This window comes from Amphiura filiformis, chromosome 11 (genome assembly GCF_039555335.1).
Source record: "Amphiura filiformis chromosome 11, Afil_fr2py, whole genome shotgun sequence".
NCBI lineage: Eukaryota > Metazoa > Echinodermata > Ophiuroidea > Amphilepidida > Amphiuridae > Amphiura > Amphiura filiformis.
In genome coordinates, this window is record NC_092638.1 from 37,420,780 (window position 1) to 37,435,589 (window position 14,810).

The 14,810-nt window shown below is 37.7% G+C and overlaps 1 protein-coding gene and 1 long non-coding RNA gene across 3 annotated transcripts in view; both read left to right on the plus strand.

Moving 5' to 3' along the window:
* LOC140164810 (uncharacterized) overlaps nucleotides 1-3,955 on the plus strand; it is a 59,474-nt gene extending 55,519 nt beyond the window's left edge. For both annotated transcript variants that reach the window (XR_011860581.1, XR_011860582.1), the window contains one exon: nucleotides 3,848-3,955. This is a non-coding gene — a long non-coding RNA (uncharacterized lncRNA). The remainder of the gene's footprint in view (nucleotides 1-3,847) is intronic.
* Nucleotides 3,956-4,000: 45 nt separating this feature from the next.
* Nucleotides 4,001-13,944, plus strand: LOC140163661 (uncharacterized). The gene is made up of 6 exons (XM_072186976.1): nucleotides 4,001-4,099; nucleotides 5,688-5,906; nucleotides 7,138-7,277; nucleotides 8,805-9,074; nucleotides 10,727-11,289; nucleotides 12,231-13,944. Exons 1-6 carry the CDS (start codon nucleotides 4,001-4,003, stop codon nucleotides 12,515-12,517), a joined length of 1,578 nt encoding a protein of 525 aa, XP_072043077.1. The 3' UTR covers nucleotides 12,518-13,944.
* Nucleotides 13,945-14,810: the final 866 nt, after the last annotated feature.

The following is a 14,810-nucleotide window of genomic DNA, read 5'->3' on the forward strand; positions in this document are numbered from 1 at the left end:
ACATTTGTTTTGTTGTCTACTGTTTTGTAAATGTGTCAATTGTTCATCTTTGGAACTAAATGTTTGATTACAATGGAGTTATCTGAGTTTTTTGCAAAATGTACCTTTGCAAATGCTTTATACAATCATGTAGAAAACCAAAAATTGAATATACCCTACTTCAGACTGATTTTGCTTGATCACACCACATAAATATCCATGAAAAAAGTTTATCCACAAAATTTCAGTTTATTCTGATTTTGCTTAAAAGAGGTATGCATGTGTATTGCTCCATTTTGTTTAAACAAAACATAAATACAAATTTCAACCTTTATTCAAAAGGGGGTAGGGGGTGGAAGAGGCTATGGATCACGGAATGCTCCTTTAATGAAAAATAATATTACATCATTTTTTATATGTAACTTCAGGGGATGTCATTTTCTTTGGAAGAGGGTGGGTCATAAATAGGCTGGTGACTGGATTTTTGTGACCCCCCTCCTGTTGGGGGTTGAAATTTTGTTATGACCTTCCTATCACAGGTTGGAATTTTTATGACCCCCCTCTCACACACACAAACCAAAAACAAATTATTCCAAAGGTTATAACAATATGTCCTCGCTTTGTAAAGAATATGCCTGCATATATGTGATGCGATCAAGCAAAATCAGTCGGAACTCGGAAATATTGATTGTGAGATATAGCCATACAAAGGAAATATTTCCTTTTGTTTCCTTTTGTTTTGGAAATTCTTTAATTGCTCTTATTTTTGGAACTGATTGTTCAATTTTAATGGGGTTTGATGCAAAATGCAGATGTGTAAATGCTTTTTACTATCCTGTAAGAAACTGAAAAATTAATATTTCCGAGTTCCGACTGCTTGCTTGATCGCATCACATATGTTGCGCATGAAAATTGAGATTGTAATGATTGCATGCATAGTTCCTCAAAATTGTGAGTTATAAAGCCTTGATAATTTTATAACCCCTTTTTTTTTGGGGGGGTGGGGTAAAATTACAACCCCCCTGTTTTTGGTAAAAAAATATATGACCCCATACCCCCAGTATATTCATGACTCACCCCCCACCCCTTCTGAAGAAAATGATAGCCCCTTTCCCTTGGTCGTGTTTCATGACAGTATCAACACTATAACATAAGGGAAAAAAATCCCAAACAATCAACCAAGAAAGAAAATCACAAATATACTTCGTACATTGTAGACCTAAATAATAGAGCTTTTATTTTTGTTGATTTGATTTATGTCCAGTTATTTTCTTATTTATTGACTTATGTATTGACTTATTTATTAACTAAGTCCAACCTCTCTTATCCAGTCATACACTTCTAGTGCCCGTTTCTATTCATCGTTATGTATTCTACTCCCGTGCATTATTTTCGCGAACTACCCTTCACAGCCCAAATTATATAAACCTGCACGCTAAACAATGCATTATCTAAAACCTGCACGCTAAACAATAGATTCTAGATAATACGTGCACGCTCAAATACTAGAAATACTACTTTCACATAACCATATATAGTAGAGTTAGGTGACGCTTTCGACACAGAGGTCACATAACTATATAATTGTCTGTTCGATATATATACCATCAAAAAAGTACGAATATACATTCTGTGGTGTTAAAATGGTAGAGTTACAAACGGTGTTCTAGAATAGGGTACAATTACCGAATAGGGTGCAACTCGCTAGACTTGAGTCCAGTCCTCGTTTACGGAGTTTAGGGTTTGGGGTTGGGGTAGGGCAGTCTTGTAATAAGACTAGTAGAGTTGCACCCTATTCGCAATCGCTCAGGCAATATCATTGTCATAAATTATGATTAATGTAAAATAAATCAAACATCAAATGAGAATAATCGAGCTTCTATTAGTTAAAAAGGGCCAAAAACAGGTGGATCATAATTATACAAGATGACACCATTGCAAAATATTCAGCATTTTACAAATGAAATACATGTAGGCCTATATCTAAAATAACATAGCCGGGCCCGAAACACACACTAGCGCATAATATCATGATCATGCTTTATAATACCATAGGCCTTCAAACACATGTGTTTGAAGGCCTATGATAATACTGAACAAATTGTTAAATCCCAATGTCGTGTGTTTTAATATAAGTAGATTTTAAAGTTCAAATTATAGAGCTATAAAGTCCAGTTGATATTCACCGTAGTACTAGTCGGACATCTAAATCGATCGTTTCCAGGTGAACGGGTTCAGTGCTCTAAATGATCACAACATAAAGTCAATTGGTTACAAACCATGCGTGAATAAGTTACTAAAGTATGACGTATGGCGCAATCGATACCATTGATAGCTAACTTATACAGGGATTGATTTTCTTTACCAGTTAAATGCTACGTAGCTGGTCAATGTCCTGACTGTGTTTTTAAAATGTAAGATATTTTCCCTAATATGAAAACTAATATAATGAATGCAGCAATTAATATTGCCTATTGTTTTAATAGGCCTACACTCAAAGTGTATGACGGATAATGTACTCGTGCAAATGCATTCGTCAAGATAATTGCACTTGCTATGGAGTTATTGCATTTAGCTCTTGAGCCTATCGGCTCTCGAGCTAAATGCAATAACTCCACGGCGCGTGCGATTATCTTGACGAATGCATTGCACTCAGTTCATTATCCTTATCATGATTGGACTTTGCATTGGCTGGATAAGTGAAAAGTTTGGATAAGTGAATTATGTAATTTTGGATTGAATGTTGAAAGTGCTTACATTGAGGTAGCAAAATAATGATTTAAAATTAATTGGGCAATAACACTGAATGATGGCTTTGATTACACCATGTCACACAGTGATGGTCTGTAAATATTTCAGTGCATTAAATACATGTTCTTTCTATGGAGATCACATAGCCAGATAGCATAGTGATCAAGGGAGATTGGATGTACTTATTTATTTACTTATTTATATATTTTCTGTTTACTTATTTACTTTATTGTTCAATGCTTTATTTACGTAGTTATTTAAGGGGCTGTGCAATAATTATGAGCCCTGGGGGGAGGGGTAAAATTTTGGACGACATGCCAAAAATCGCTTGCCCCCCCTCTCGGCCTGCCAAAAATCGCTTGCCCCTCTCGGCTATGATATATGATGCGAGTGCAGCGAGCAGGAAAATTTGCATTCCTAAGCCTGTTTTCTTAAGCCTTTTTAGGCCAGGCTGGCCAAAAATTTCTTGCCCCCCCTTTCAGCTCGCCAAAATTTCTTGCCCCTCTCCCAATTCTACCCTCCCCAGGGCTCATAATTATTGCACAGCCCTATAACTTTTTGCGCAATTTTTTCCAATTTTGCCTCCCTGAAATTCACTTTTCCCCCAATGCCCCCGAAAAAAAATTCCTGGTGCTGCCACTGCTGATAAATATACAAAATCAAACAGCATAGATCTGGGCCAAAAAAGTGCATTTAATCAACAGCTCTACTGGACCCGTGACGTCGCGGGGTCTAGCCGGGTATAGCCCCCTTCATCTGGCCAGACGCCACCAACGACATCTATCTCTAGTTCCGAAAAACTCTGGGTTTTTGTGTCAAGTGTCCAAAAGGACAAATTAACACAATTTTCTCACAATCATAAGTGATTTTTTGAAAGTTAACATATTAAAGTGAGGGTGAAATGGCTGAGTGGTCTAAGGTGCTGCGCTTGTGTCTCATCTCAAGTTAGAGTAGCGCCATGTTGGATTTGGCAGATTCAAATTGTGCACGATTCAGCTTATAACTGATGAAAATTATTTGGTTTTTGTATCACATAACCATAACCACAGTTCATTAAGTTTCTTTAACTTCTAATTATGCACATTTCTTTATAACATTTCTTATTCAAAATACACAGGATAACTGTAATGTAAAATGGAAACAACGGCTACAAGTCCCGCTGATGGTGCGAAACCCATCAAGAGTAATATTGATGATTGTAACGATATGGAGATACCAAAGAATTTGAAGGTAAGTCCGGTGACATCATTTATATGTACCACCAATTTTTATGCCTCCACCGGAGGTATTATGTTTCCTGGTTGTCTGTACGACATTCTGTCCGTCCGTCTGTCCAAGGTTGCGAGTGCAATTTCTCGAAACTGGAAAGGTATATAGTGATGCAATTTGGTGGAGGGGTGGCAATTGGCAGTTTTCAAATTCTAATAGATTTTTGTCGCAATTGCTAATTGCATAATTTATGAATATTAAGCAAAATACCTTGTGAACAGCCGTATGGGTTACAGTGATGTGACTTGGTGGGGAGTAGCGCAGCCAGAAGTTCTTGACCTATTAGATTTTCAGTGCAAAATATGCTAAATATAGCATATGGAATTTGGTGGGAACAACCACCCTAGTGAGACAAAACATGTCAAGGTCATTTAGGGACATTCGGGGTCAAAATTCAAATTATTCAGATTATTATAGCTTTATGAAATTTTGTGGGAATGACTATCGAAACAAGAAAAAAAAAAAATGTCAAGGGCATTTTGGGGTTATTTGAATCAAATCTTGATTTGAATCAAATTTGAGTCAAATCAGAACAGTGGAAGAATCATGAAGAGGGCTACGTCCAACAATGGTCGAACACAGCCTGGTGAGGTGAGGTGAGGGTCAAATCAGCATAGGCTGTTGCAGGTTCATGAAATTTGGTGGGAATGACCACCTTACCAAGGCAAGCAATGTGAAGGTCATTTTGGGGTCAAGTGAAATTGCCCCGGTTAAAAACCTGCGCAAGTCGAGAACTGCAAAATTCTAGTTTTTTAATGTGACATGATTATTTAAATTTGAAGAACGTGTTCCAACACTTGTCTTGCTCCGCCACCACCACCATGATCCTCATTTACATATTTTTGGTAACAACGGTTGGCAGTGATTTCCTTTAAATTAAAAACTTTTTATATCTGTATTCCATCTACTGGCCGAGTGGATAAGGCGCCCGACTCATAATCCATAGGTTGCGAGTTATACACTGTCTCTAGCTATAATAAAACCTTGTGATCTGGTCAACTCATAGACAGATATGAACCACAGGAGAGAATTCAATTTTTGATGAATTCTCTCCAGGTAGTGAAACCTAATGTTTGCCCCCCCCCTCCCCCCATACTAAAAGTAAATGGTTTTGTTTTCACTCCAGTTGTCTTCTTCCCCTCTTTTTTACTATTTCCTTCCCCATCCTCTTTTCCTTCCCACTCCTCTTTTCCTTCCCCCTCCTCTTTTCCTTCCCCATCCCTCTTCAGACACCCCTTTTGTTTTGTTTTTTATTCAGTCCCCCCCCCTTTTTTAATTTGTACTTGTTTCCTTTCTCTTGGATTTCTTTCACTTTTGGCCCTTTTTCTCTTTTTACCATTTTCCTTCCTTTCCCATTCTTTCCTTTACTTTATTTCCTTTTCCTTTTTTCCTTTTCCTCCTTTTCTCTCTTTTTGCTGAACCATGAAATGGTTATCAGCCTATAATAGTGTATGTTACTTGCTCGTACTTACTAACTTACTTACTGACTAACCTTTTGGTCTGAAATGGACATATCTTGAAAAGCCATGAAGATATGTCCCCCAAGTAGCGTCAAATGAAGGAAAACAAAGTATATAATAAAAATATTTCCACCCCTGGGGGTGACACTCATCATAAGACCTGGGTCAATATTCATATGGGTCCTTTTCATATCTCATCACTTTATTGTGTTTTTTGCTATTTCTCAGGATATTTTACCCCTGGGGTATAACTACCATCTTTGTCATCTTCATGATACAAGCTCAGTTTCATCCAATATTGATGAGGCCTTTGAAGCCACCTTGAGACTGCAACTAAAGAGTGAGGAGGAGGTGCAGTCATGGCTGGAAGCATTCAATCAATCATCATTTATTACATGGAGAGTAATGAATACATATATCAGGAGTGGGAAGGTGGTTGCTTTTAAGGTATGTTTAGATTGGTATTTACAGGCTAAATATCTTAAGTTGTAGATCTGAATACAATTCTTCATATCGACTACAGGGAAACTATTTTGTGGGCCGAGTTCAAAACTATCGTAAGTGAAATAGAATGTAATAGCTGCCATTTGCGACATTTCAATAAATTTACTTCCCACAAAGGTGATAATCTGTGATATCTTGGGTTCGCTTAGAGAGCATCATAAAAAGTTTTACATAAGGCAGCTATTACATTCTGCTGCACTTACAATGGTCTTGCACTCTGTACATTTGTATGTATTGCCTGGCATATTCTTGTCAAAAGGTTCATCCCACAATTTGATTAAAAAGAGTAAAGTAAAAACAAACAAACAAATGCATTCCGCATTAGGTTTTCAACTTGGGAAAGGCTTTGAGACAAACTAGCACTGGCTTCTGAGCTGTACTCTGATACCTGTCTCGCTGCTCGCTCCGCTCGCTGTTCGAGAGGCATCACGGTTAGAGAACGGGCTAGTTCTAAGACAAACTATTAAAGGCCTATTTGATTATCAAAATTTAGATTTTGGCACCTTTGTTAGTGTCACAGATGTGCTAACATAGCTTGCTAGTGGTTAAGCCCATAGTTAACTATGTGTATTAAAGAAAAAAATAAGACCTTTTACATGAATCTGTAATTTCTCTACTTAAGTAGAGAAATTAGCTATGTACATGTATTTGAATGGGGTTGTTTGCAAAATACTGCTGTTTTCCGCATTTTTGCCAATTTTTTCACTTCAAAAATACCTAATGACAATTTTAATGACTTATTCTTCACTTTTAGGCAATTTATGCACAATTTTGATTTTTAACACTTTTGCTGGGATCCCTGAATATATAAACCTTTAATTTCACTCTCTTCATGCGGGTGTCGACTGCAGACAACAAGTTTCAAATTTAAAAAAAAAAATCAAAAATTTCAGAAATGTAAATTTTCATGACCATTTTTGGAATCAGCATGAAAAATGCATTAAAATGAATACAAACAAGCCTAGTATTGGTTCAGTAGTTATTAAGATAGCTCTTGATATTTTGAGAAAATATTTCAAAACTTGAACTTTTTTTTTTTTGAAGCGCATGGCTAGCACGCAGAGCATTAAGATGGCTATATCTGCCTCAGAAGAGTTCATTGTTTCTCTGTATATTTCTCTGTCTCTCTGATACTTCTTCTTCTTTCTTGTCTTCCTGTCTGTTTGAAATATAGAAAAAGTATAGATGTCAGCACAACACCAGACCAAGAGGTGTCAACACCAACAAAAAGAGAAAGAATCCAACCAAAAACACTGATTGCCGTGCCAGATTTACAGTAACTGTGCAGCAAACTGTCACAGCAAGGAAAAGCAGGTAATTAATAGAATTGGGATATTCATACACCCCCTGTGGAAGACATGGTCTTAATCTTCCAAACAGGGAGTGTAGATTTCAAATTGAGTCACCCATTCAGTTAACCCCATTTGAAATCCACACTGCCCCTTGTGTGGAAGATTAAGGTCATGTCTTTCATAGGGACTGTATGTATTTCAACTTGAGTAGCCCAATTGTGATATCCCGGTGAAGGGGGGTGGTTATAGGGCTCATGTTCCCAGCTTTTTGCACACATCAAAATGAAACTTTATCTTTGATATTTTTAACATAGAAATAAATAGATTTCATGTATAAGGTGATTGAAATATGTTTTCGTTGTTCTTGTTTGATTATATTAAACACTTTCACCCTTCAAAATGACCTATCATCGTTAAAACCACATCTCTAGGGCCTGCAATTTGTAATATTTGTATTTTGAGGGTGCATCCCAACAGACCAACCAACCCTGTCTTCCTTCACTGCTGTTTAACACAAGCACTTTTTTCCAGGGCACCCTCAATTAAAGACTTTTTACGTAAGCTGTACTCATCTTCAATCTATGTACAATAGCAGACTTATACTCTGACTAGCTTGTAATAGCATGACTAGCATGGATTGATATAGAGTGGCGTACACACAGCTGGGACGCAGCACCTACGTGAACTGCGCTTATGTATAGCATGATGGATGCACGCTTTTGTGAATTTACAGGAGCGTTAGTTGGGACTTTATTGACTCACGTAGTAACAAAAACCGAATAATTCGCGCCTATTGCGAGTTGATCATAGTATAGATAAGTTGACTTGTGACATCATTGCCAGGCAGTTTGTTAGCAATTCCCATTGTTCCTTGCCTGGCAGTATGCACGCGCATCATGTTTTGTTCAGGACTTGTGCTTTTAAAACTCCCGCCACATCACAATAAGGCTATTTAACAGTGTAGTGGTTGTATGCAGTTCGCTTAAGCATATCGATATACCAGTCCCTTGCCTTATAAAACATTGAGGTCAACTCATCTATACATTCAAAGATTTTACACTTAACCAAGAAAATTTTAAAACTTTCAACAGAAACTGAAGGCAAATAAATAAATATTTACCTGCTAATATTTTCGGTAACTAACAGTTACCATCCTCAGACAGTAATGACTGGCTGACTGTCTTCTTCACTTGGGTGATTTTGGTGTTTCTAGAAGACAGTCGTAAATTCTTGGAAGATCCCGGCCCCCGTCTCTGTTGAGCTTGACTTGTTTTTCCTGTCTGATGGCTATGGACTCCTTTATATTCCGATTTAGGAACTTGCTTTCCTTCTTAACAATCTTGATATTGGGGGAGTCCAATTTGTGACCTGTGTTCTTAAGATGTTCTGCGACAACAGAACTTTTATTAGCAGGTAAATATTTATTAATTTGCCTTCAGTTTCCGTTGAAAGTTTTAGAATTTTCTTGGTTATTTTAACTACCGGGAACGTATGCGCCTACAAAGCCATTTTACACTTACTTATTTTACACTTCTCAATTTTCTTACAGACGTAAATATGACAAGCACCTGCCAAACTTTCCAACAAAAATCTCCATGCTTTACCAGCACAACCACAAAATCATGAGCGCTGATGCACTGAAATTCCGAGACGTTTCCAAGGAAACAAGCGAGAAACTCATCGAGCTGTTTTACCAAAACCATAAGCCTAAAGCAGCATTAGAAATTCTCAAGCGTAATCTACAGGCAGAGTATGGCAGTGAATATTGCCGAGTAGCTTCGGACAGGTCGCTTTGCCCAGATGTGATGTACTGCTACAGGTGAGCAATACATTTTTGGTGGTAATTTTTATGAATTTTTTATTTTTTTTATTTTGGCATATTGTGAAACATACCTATACTCATCAGTGGTATGGTAGGAAAGGGGAAAGGCAACTTGCAAGGGAGGAAATGTTTGATGAAACTAGTAAAAAATGGGCTTTGAAAAAAGTACACAAAAGGCCCACAATTCTTTAATATCAGGGTGGCTAGCATCTTACATGGAGCAACAGTGGCGTAGATTTCTTTTTGACATTGGGGGGGATGATGTTGAAAAAAATTCTTGAAGAATAGTGAATCCAGCACCTTTTGGCGACAGAATAAGTTGATGTTACAAATGCGGGCGAAGCGCGCAAAAAAATTTAATATTTTGAAGCTAAACTGATGAAATATGGTGCAAAAGTGGAATAAATGCGCGCGAAGCGTGCGAAAATTTGCACTTTTGGGGCTAAAATGGGCAAATATGAGGTTAATTTGATCAGAAACCTATATTCAGGCGTCAACCTTAGGGGGGATGATTGTATGGAGCATCCCCCCCTGGCAAAATATTGGGGGGGATAAATCCCCCCCATCCCCCCGGGATCTACGCCTATGTGGAGCAAGAGGAATACTGCATGCATATGTGTGGACTTGCAGAAGACACTTTTCATGGTGCAAATTTCAAGTAGTGATAACATGATGTTGTGACATTTGAAAATAGTAGTACCATATAAGTATATCACACAGCATGTAACAGAATGGTGCATTGGAAGTTGTGATGGGGTATAGTGTTTCTTATACGCAGTCACTGCAGTGTATAGCTCCGCGATATGATTGTTTGTATGAATGAAGGCCAAATGCACATTACAGAAGAACACATTTGATAGAAGTGGATTTAGTGCATTTTGTGGCGTTACCTATTTTCTATTTATAATAAACTGGCCTCAAAAAGAAACTTATAATTTTTCACAAGGTCATATCTTAAAATCCTCTCCATAAAAATGAACAAATATTGCACACAGGATTACTTCAATACTCTACTCTAAACACTGGTTTGCAACCAAACAGTTGTCCAACTGACACAACAGCAAAATGCACTGCCATGGAATACCTTCCTGGACCACATTCTCAGCCCAACAGGTTTCTTTTGCTGGGTTCCAATTATTCAGATGTACATGAACAAAATTACACACATGATTACTTCAATTCTACTCTAAACACATGTCAGTCACCAATCAGTTGTCCAACTGACACAACAGTCAAATTTACTGACACGGAACAGCTTCCGGGACCACATTCACAGGCGAATAATTGGAACCCAGCAAAGAAATCTGTTGGGATGTGAATGTGGTCCAGGAAGGCGTTCCATGTCAGTGCATTTTGCTGTTGTGTCAGTTGGACAACTGCTTGGTTACTGACATGTGTTTAGAGTAGAGTATTGAAGTAATCCTGTGTGTAATTTTTGTTCATTTTTATAGACAGGATTTTAAGATATGACCTTGTGAAAAATAATAAGTTTCTTTTTGAAGCCAGTTTATTTTCATAGAAATTTACAAAATAACTTTTCTGAACTTGAACTTTTCACTATTTCAAAAAAGTCTTGTTTTACAACAACAAATTTAGGGCTTCTGATAACTAGTTTTTGTACAAAACATTACTTTTACACTCCTTTGCAGACTTTACTATAAAACATTCAAGAATAAAGTCAAGGATAGACACACGAAGAAAGGAAAGGATAGACGCCCGAAGAAAGGACCAAAACAAATTATTGTTAAACAAGAAAGAGTAGAAGATTGTCATGCTGATACAAGTGATTTTCATTCAGAAACAGACAGCTTTCATCCAGATACAAACTGTCTTCAAGAAGATACAAACTGCCTTCATGGGGATACAAACCACCTTCATGGGGATACAAACCACCTTCATGCAGATACAAACTGCCTTCATACAGATACAAACTACCTTCATGCAGATACAAACTGCTTTGATGCAGATACAAATTGTCATCACGCAGATACATGTAGACCTCTTCAAGAAGATACAAACCACCTTCATGCAGATACAAACTGCTTTGATGCAGATACATACAGTCTTCTTGCGGATACAAACTGCCATCATGCAAATACAAACAGTCGTCATCCAGATACAAACAGTCTTGATACAGACACAGGCAGTCTGCATACACAGGCTGAAGTGAAGAATATGCCGCCTCAGGGTAATTTACCACAGGTAGCTCAAGGTTAGTTTTGTTTTTAAATTACCAGACCTGCCAACTGTCCCTCATTTGGGGTCTACCAAAGTGAAAAAGAGGGACAGTCCTGTTTTCTGAACATTTCAGTGATGGCAAATTTAAAATGTAAGAACAGCAGAAAATGATGCAAATTTCACTTTTAAATTTTGCTATAGCATTCTCTTTAGTCTATTGTGATAAATTCAGACCTGCAAAACCTTCTCTGAATTCTGAAAGTATTGCACACCTCAAGTCTTTGAATATGCCGTACCTGGTTTGTGTACATGAACAAGGTTTTGGTCTCAATTTCCCTCTTTCTGACTTGGGTAGGTTGGCAGGTCTAAATTACCCTCCTTATATGGAACTCTTTTGGTTATCATTATGAGTTTATTAATATCAGCCTTAAAAGGATACAAGATGATATAGAATATACTCACAGTCGCCCCCTCCAACACACACACACTGCATAGTGATCCAAGTACAAATGTGCAGGTAATAATTTAACTTTAACTCCAGATGTTGATGCCTCATGTAAATGTAATGAGGTTCTTCAAAGCTAAGAACACCCTTTATTGTGAGTGCAAACTGCAGCACAATTTGGTTTGCGCAAATAGAGCAAGCATACAGGAAAGGAAGTTGAGCCATACCATGGTTGAGCACTTCATGTATGCTTGGATGAGCCGGGTCACCAGATTCAAAGGCTATGCAGGCATCAGCCAAATCTAAGCACACTCGGAAGGCTCAAGCATGGGACTGGCAGTCAAGAGTTTAATACTTTAAGCATTGTTCCTTCCCCATAGAAAACCACTACAAAGGTCTGGCTGTGTGTAGGAGTGTTAAGAATGTTTTCAGAAATATTCAAAACAGAGTAAAGCGTGCCAAACAACCTTGTTTGTTTCATCAGATGTTTTCAACTCATGTCACTCGTTTTCATTTACTTAATTTCACAGATGCGGCCCTCAAGCAAGAGTTCCGTAACATGTTCGAAGACATCATCCAAAAACTTGATCTATATCCAGATGTGTTCCGTCCAGCCATACAGTCAATGCTGTCTAATTACAAGAGATATATACCTACATACGGCCATCTTGTTGCAGCCATGCAAACATTTGGTGTGGATGCTGATAGCAATTTACAGAAAGGTGGGATTAAAAACACAGTGCAAAAGCATAAAATGAAAAAGCATAAAGCAAAAAAGCGTAAATCATCAGATGGTGAATCAAGACTGGAAAGTTGACCAAATAATTGCTGATAGCAATCATGTTTGAGTCATGCATACATGGGTGCATACATTACACTTGGGATGGGTGTTGGCAGTGCCAGGGCTCTACAGAGGTGAGAGGTTAACCCTAACACTTAACTCTGCTTTTTGATATTGGAAGTTAAAGAAGATACAAAAAAGGAGAGAAGATGAACAAAGAAGTCACTTGGCACCCCCGGGATTCGAACCTTTGACCCCCTGCATGCCAACCACACGATCACGGACGGTAGCTACACGGGTTATCGCTGCCCGGGCAGCAATTCCGTGAGCATATAACACTCAGGGTGATTGCGTCATCCCAGACCCTGGGATTCACGCATGCGCTTAATTTTTCCTCATGGTTTTTTGTGGTATTTTTGAGCGTTAGGGTTAATACAATGCAAAAGCACAAAGCTTCTGAAGATGCATAAGACTGGATTGGACTTGGAGTCAAATAAGGAACACAATAAACCAGGCCTTCTCCACTAGCTCCACATGAAGTGCCAACATGTCAAGGTAGCGTGCATGCATAGCGGGTAAGGTGCAGTGTTGCTTTATCGGGGGTCCAGGGGCAGGGCCCCCGGAAGCTCATGGATTTTAAGGTTTTTTAAAGGCCCAGATTGGGTATTTTTCACCCCCTTTTTGTTCAAGATTTATGTGAAATTTTTTTTAAATTACCGTGCGCCACTTCGTGCACCACTTTGACTGACTCCAAGCGCCACAAGCGCCACCAGTTGAGGGTCTGGTGTAAACCATTCAAGACGAGCTGTAAGTAATCATCATCCCTCGTAGAAGATGGAGATGAAATTGGAATATTGAAATATGGAGATGAAATTGTTTGTTTTGTTAACAAATGTTGAATGTTGAATACAAATGTTGAATACACATGTTACATATATTCTCCACAGCAAATATGAAGTTCGTACTATGTTTCTTCCAAAGCTGTTTTACGCAGGAAAGTTGTAAGTTGCATACACTCTTAAGAAAGGATAGACTATAGAACCATTTTGTCCTCTATGTGGAACCCTCACTCAAAGTAGTTCTTTAAAGGTTATTTGAGCTCCCAAGAACCATTTTTGGTTTACAGAAACTGTTTAGGTTTTTTTAGAGAACCTCATAAAAAGAGTAGAACCATCTCAGAATATTTTAGAAACTTTCTGTCCAAGAACCATTGTAATTAGGGTTCATGGACAAAAACGTTCTGAACTATTCTTTAAAGATTCAGCAGAGCTAAAAGGTTTTTAAAGAAACAAAAATGGCCCTTTGAGTTTACAGAACATGTTTAAGAGGAACTATCTGTTATTTTGGAGAATAGAGTTGCCACGGTCAAAAAATAAATTTTCTTTATACTTTCATATTTGATGGACCTTGACCTCAAACTAACACATGTGGGATAAATTTCGGGAAAATATCCCCATTGCCATGGTAACAGCCAAATGTCTATTTTAGGCCTATTTTCACAATTTTTGCATTTTTCAGCAGTGAAATTGTCAAGTTTTGAAGCCAGTGTTACTAATATACACAATATATGTTTTCTTTATAAGGTATGAATAGGTCAAACCTTAGATACCGCATTGAAAGTATAAAAATAATCACCAGATGTCAGGGTGGGTTATACCATTTATTTGAAATAGGGGTGTTTTTCAATTTTTTCAAAGTATGAAAATATACCAACTTTGTATAGCTCATAAACCATATGGTAGTGCTCCGAGTTCAACATCGACCACAGCATGTTGAGATGATACATTGGTCTTATGAAAAAATTACATTTGAGCTTGGGGAAAACACATCTGTATATACAGTGTTGCCAGACATTTTCCTATTTTTCGAAATTCAACACAAGTCTCACCTTAAGTTAAATGATGTGAAAATGAAACTTCACCCTCTCAAGGAACATTTATAAGAAAGAGAGTTTTTTTCATATCAAATTTGATCAGTTATAATGGTCAGTGTTGTTCTAAACCACATGGGTGTTGCCATAATTGGGGTTTAATTGTGAGATGTGGATATTTTCAACTCTTTACAAGTCTTAAAAATACCAAAATACCATGGCATGCATTCCATTCCTATAATAAAGATGTAAAAATGATACATCGACCTCGTCATGTTGAGATGATACATTGGCCTTATGGAAAAGTTATTTTGATCTGGAGGGGAACATCAGTTTATACAGTGTTGCCAGATATTTTCCTATTTATTCTAAATTCAACACAAGTCTTACCCTAAGTTTAAAGATATGAAAATGAAACTTCACCTTCATACGGAGCATATCTTATTAGAAAGAAAGTTA

Bases quoted from the DNA above. Each gene is read 5' to 3' on its own strand.
- LOC140163661 (XM_072186976.1), top strand. From the start codon at position 4,001: ATGCCTCCACCGGAGGTATTATGTTTCCTGGTTGTCTGTACGACATTC. The intron at 4,100-5,687 runs GTATATAGTGAT...GCTATTTCTCAG, and splicing joins AATTTCTCGAAACTGGAAAG to GATATTTTACCCCTGGGGTA. The intron at 11,290-12,230 runs GTTAGTTTTGTT...TTAATTTCACAG, and splicing joins TTTACCACAGGTAGCTCAAG to ATGCGGCCCTCAAGCAAGAG.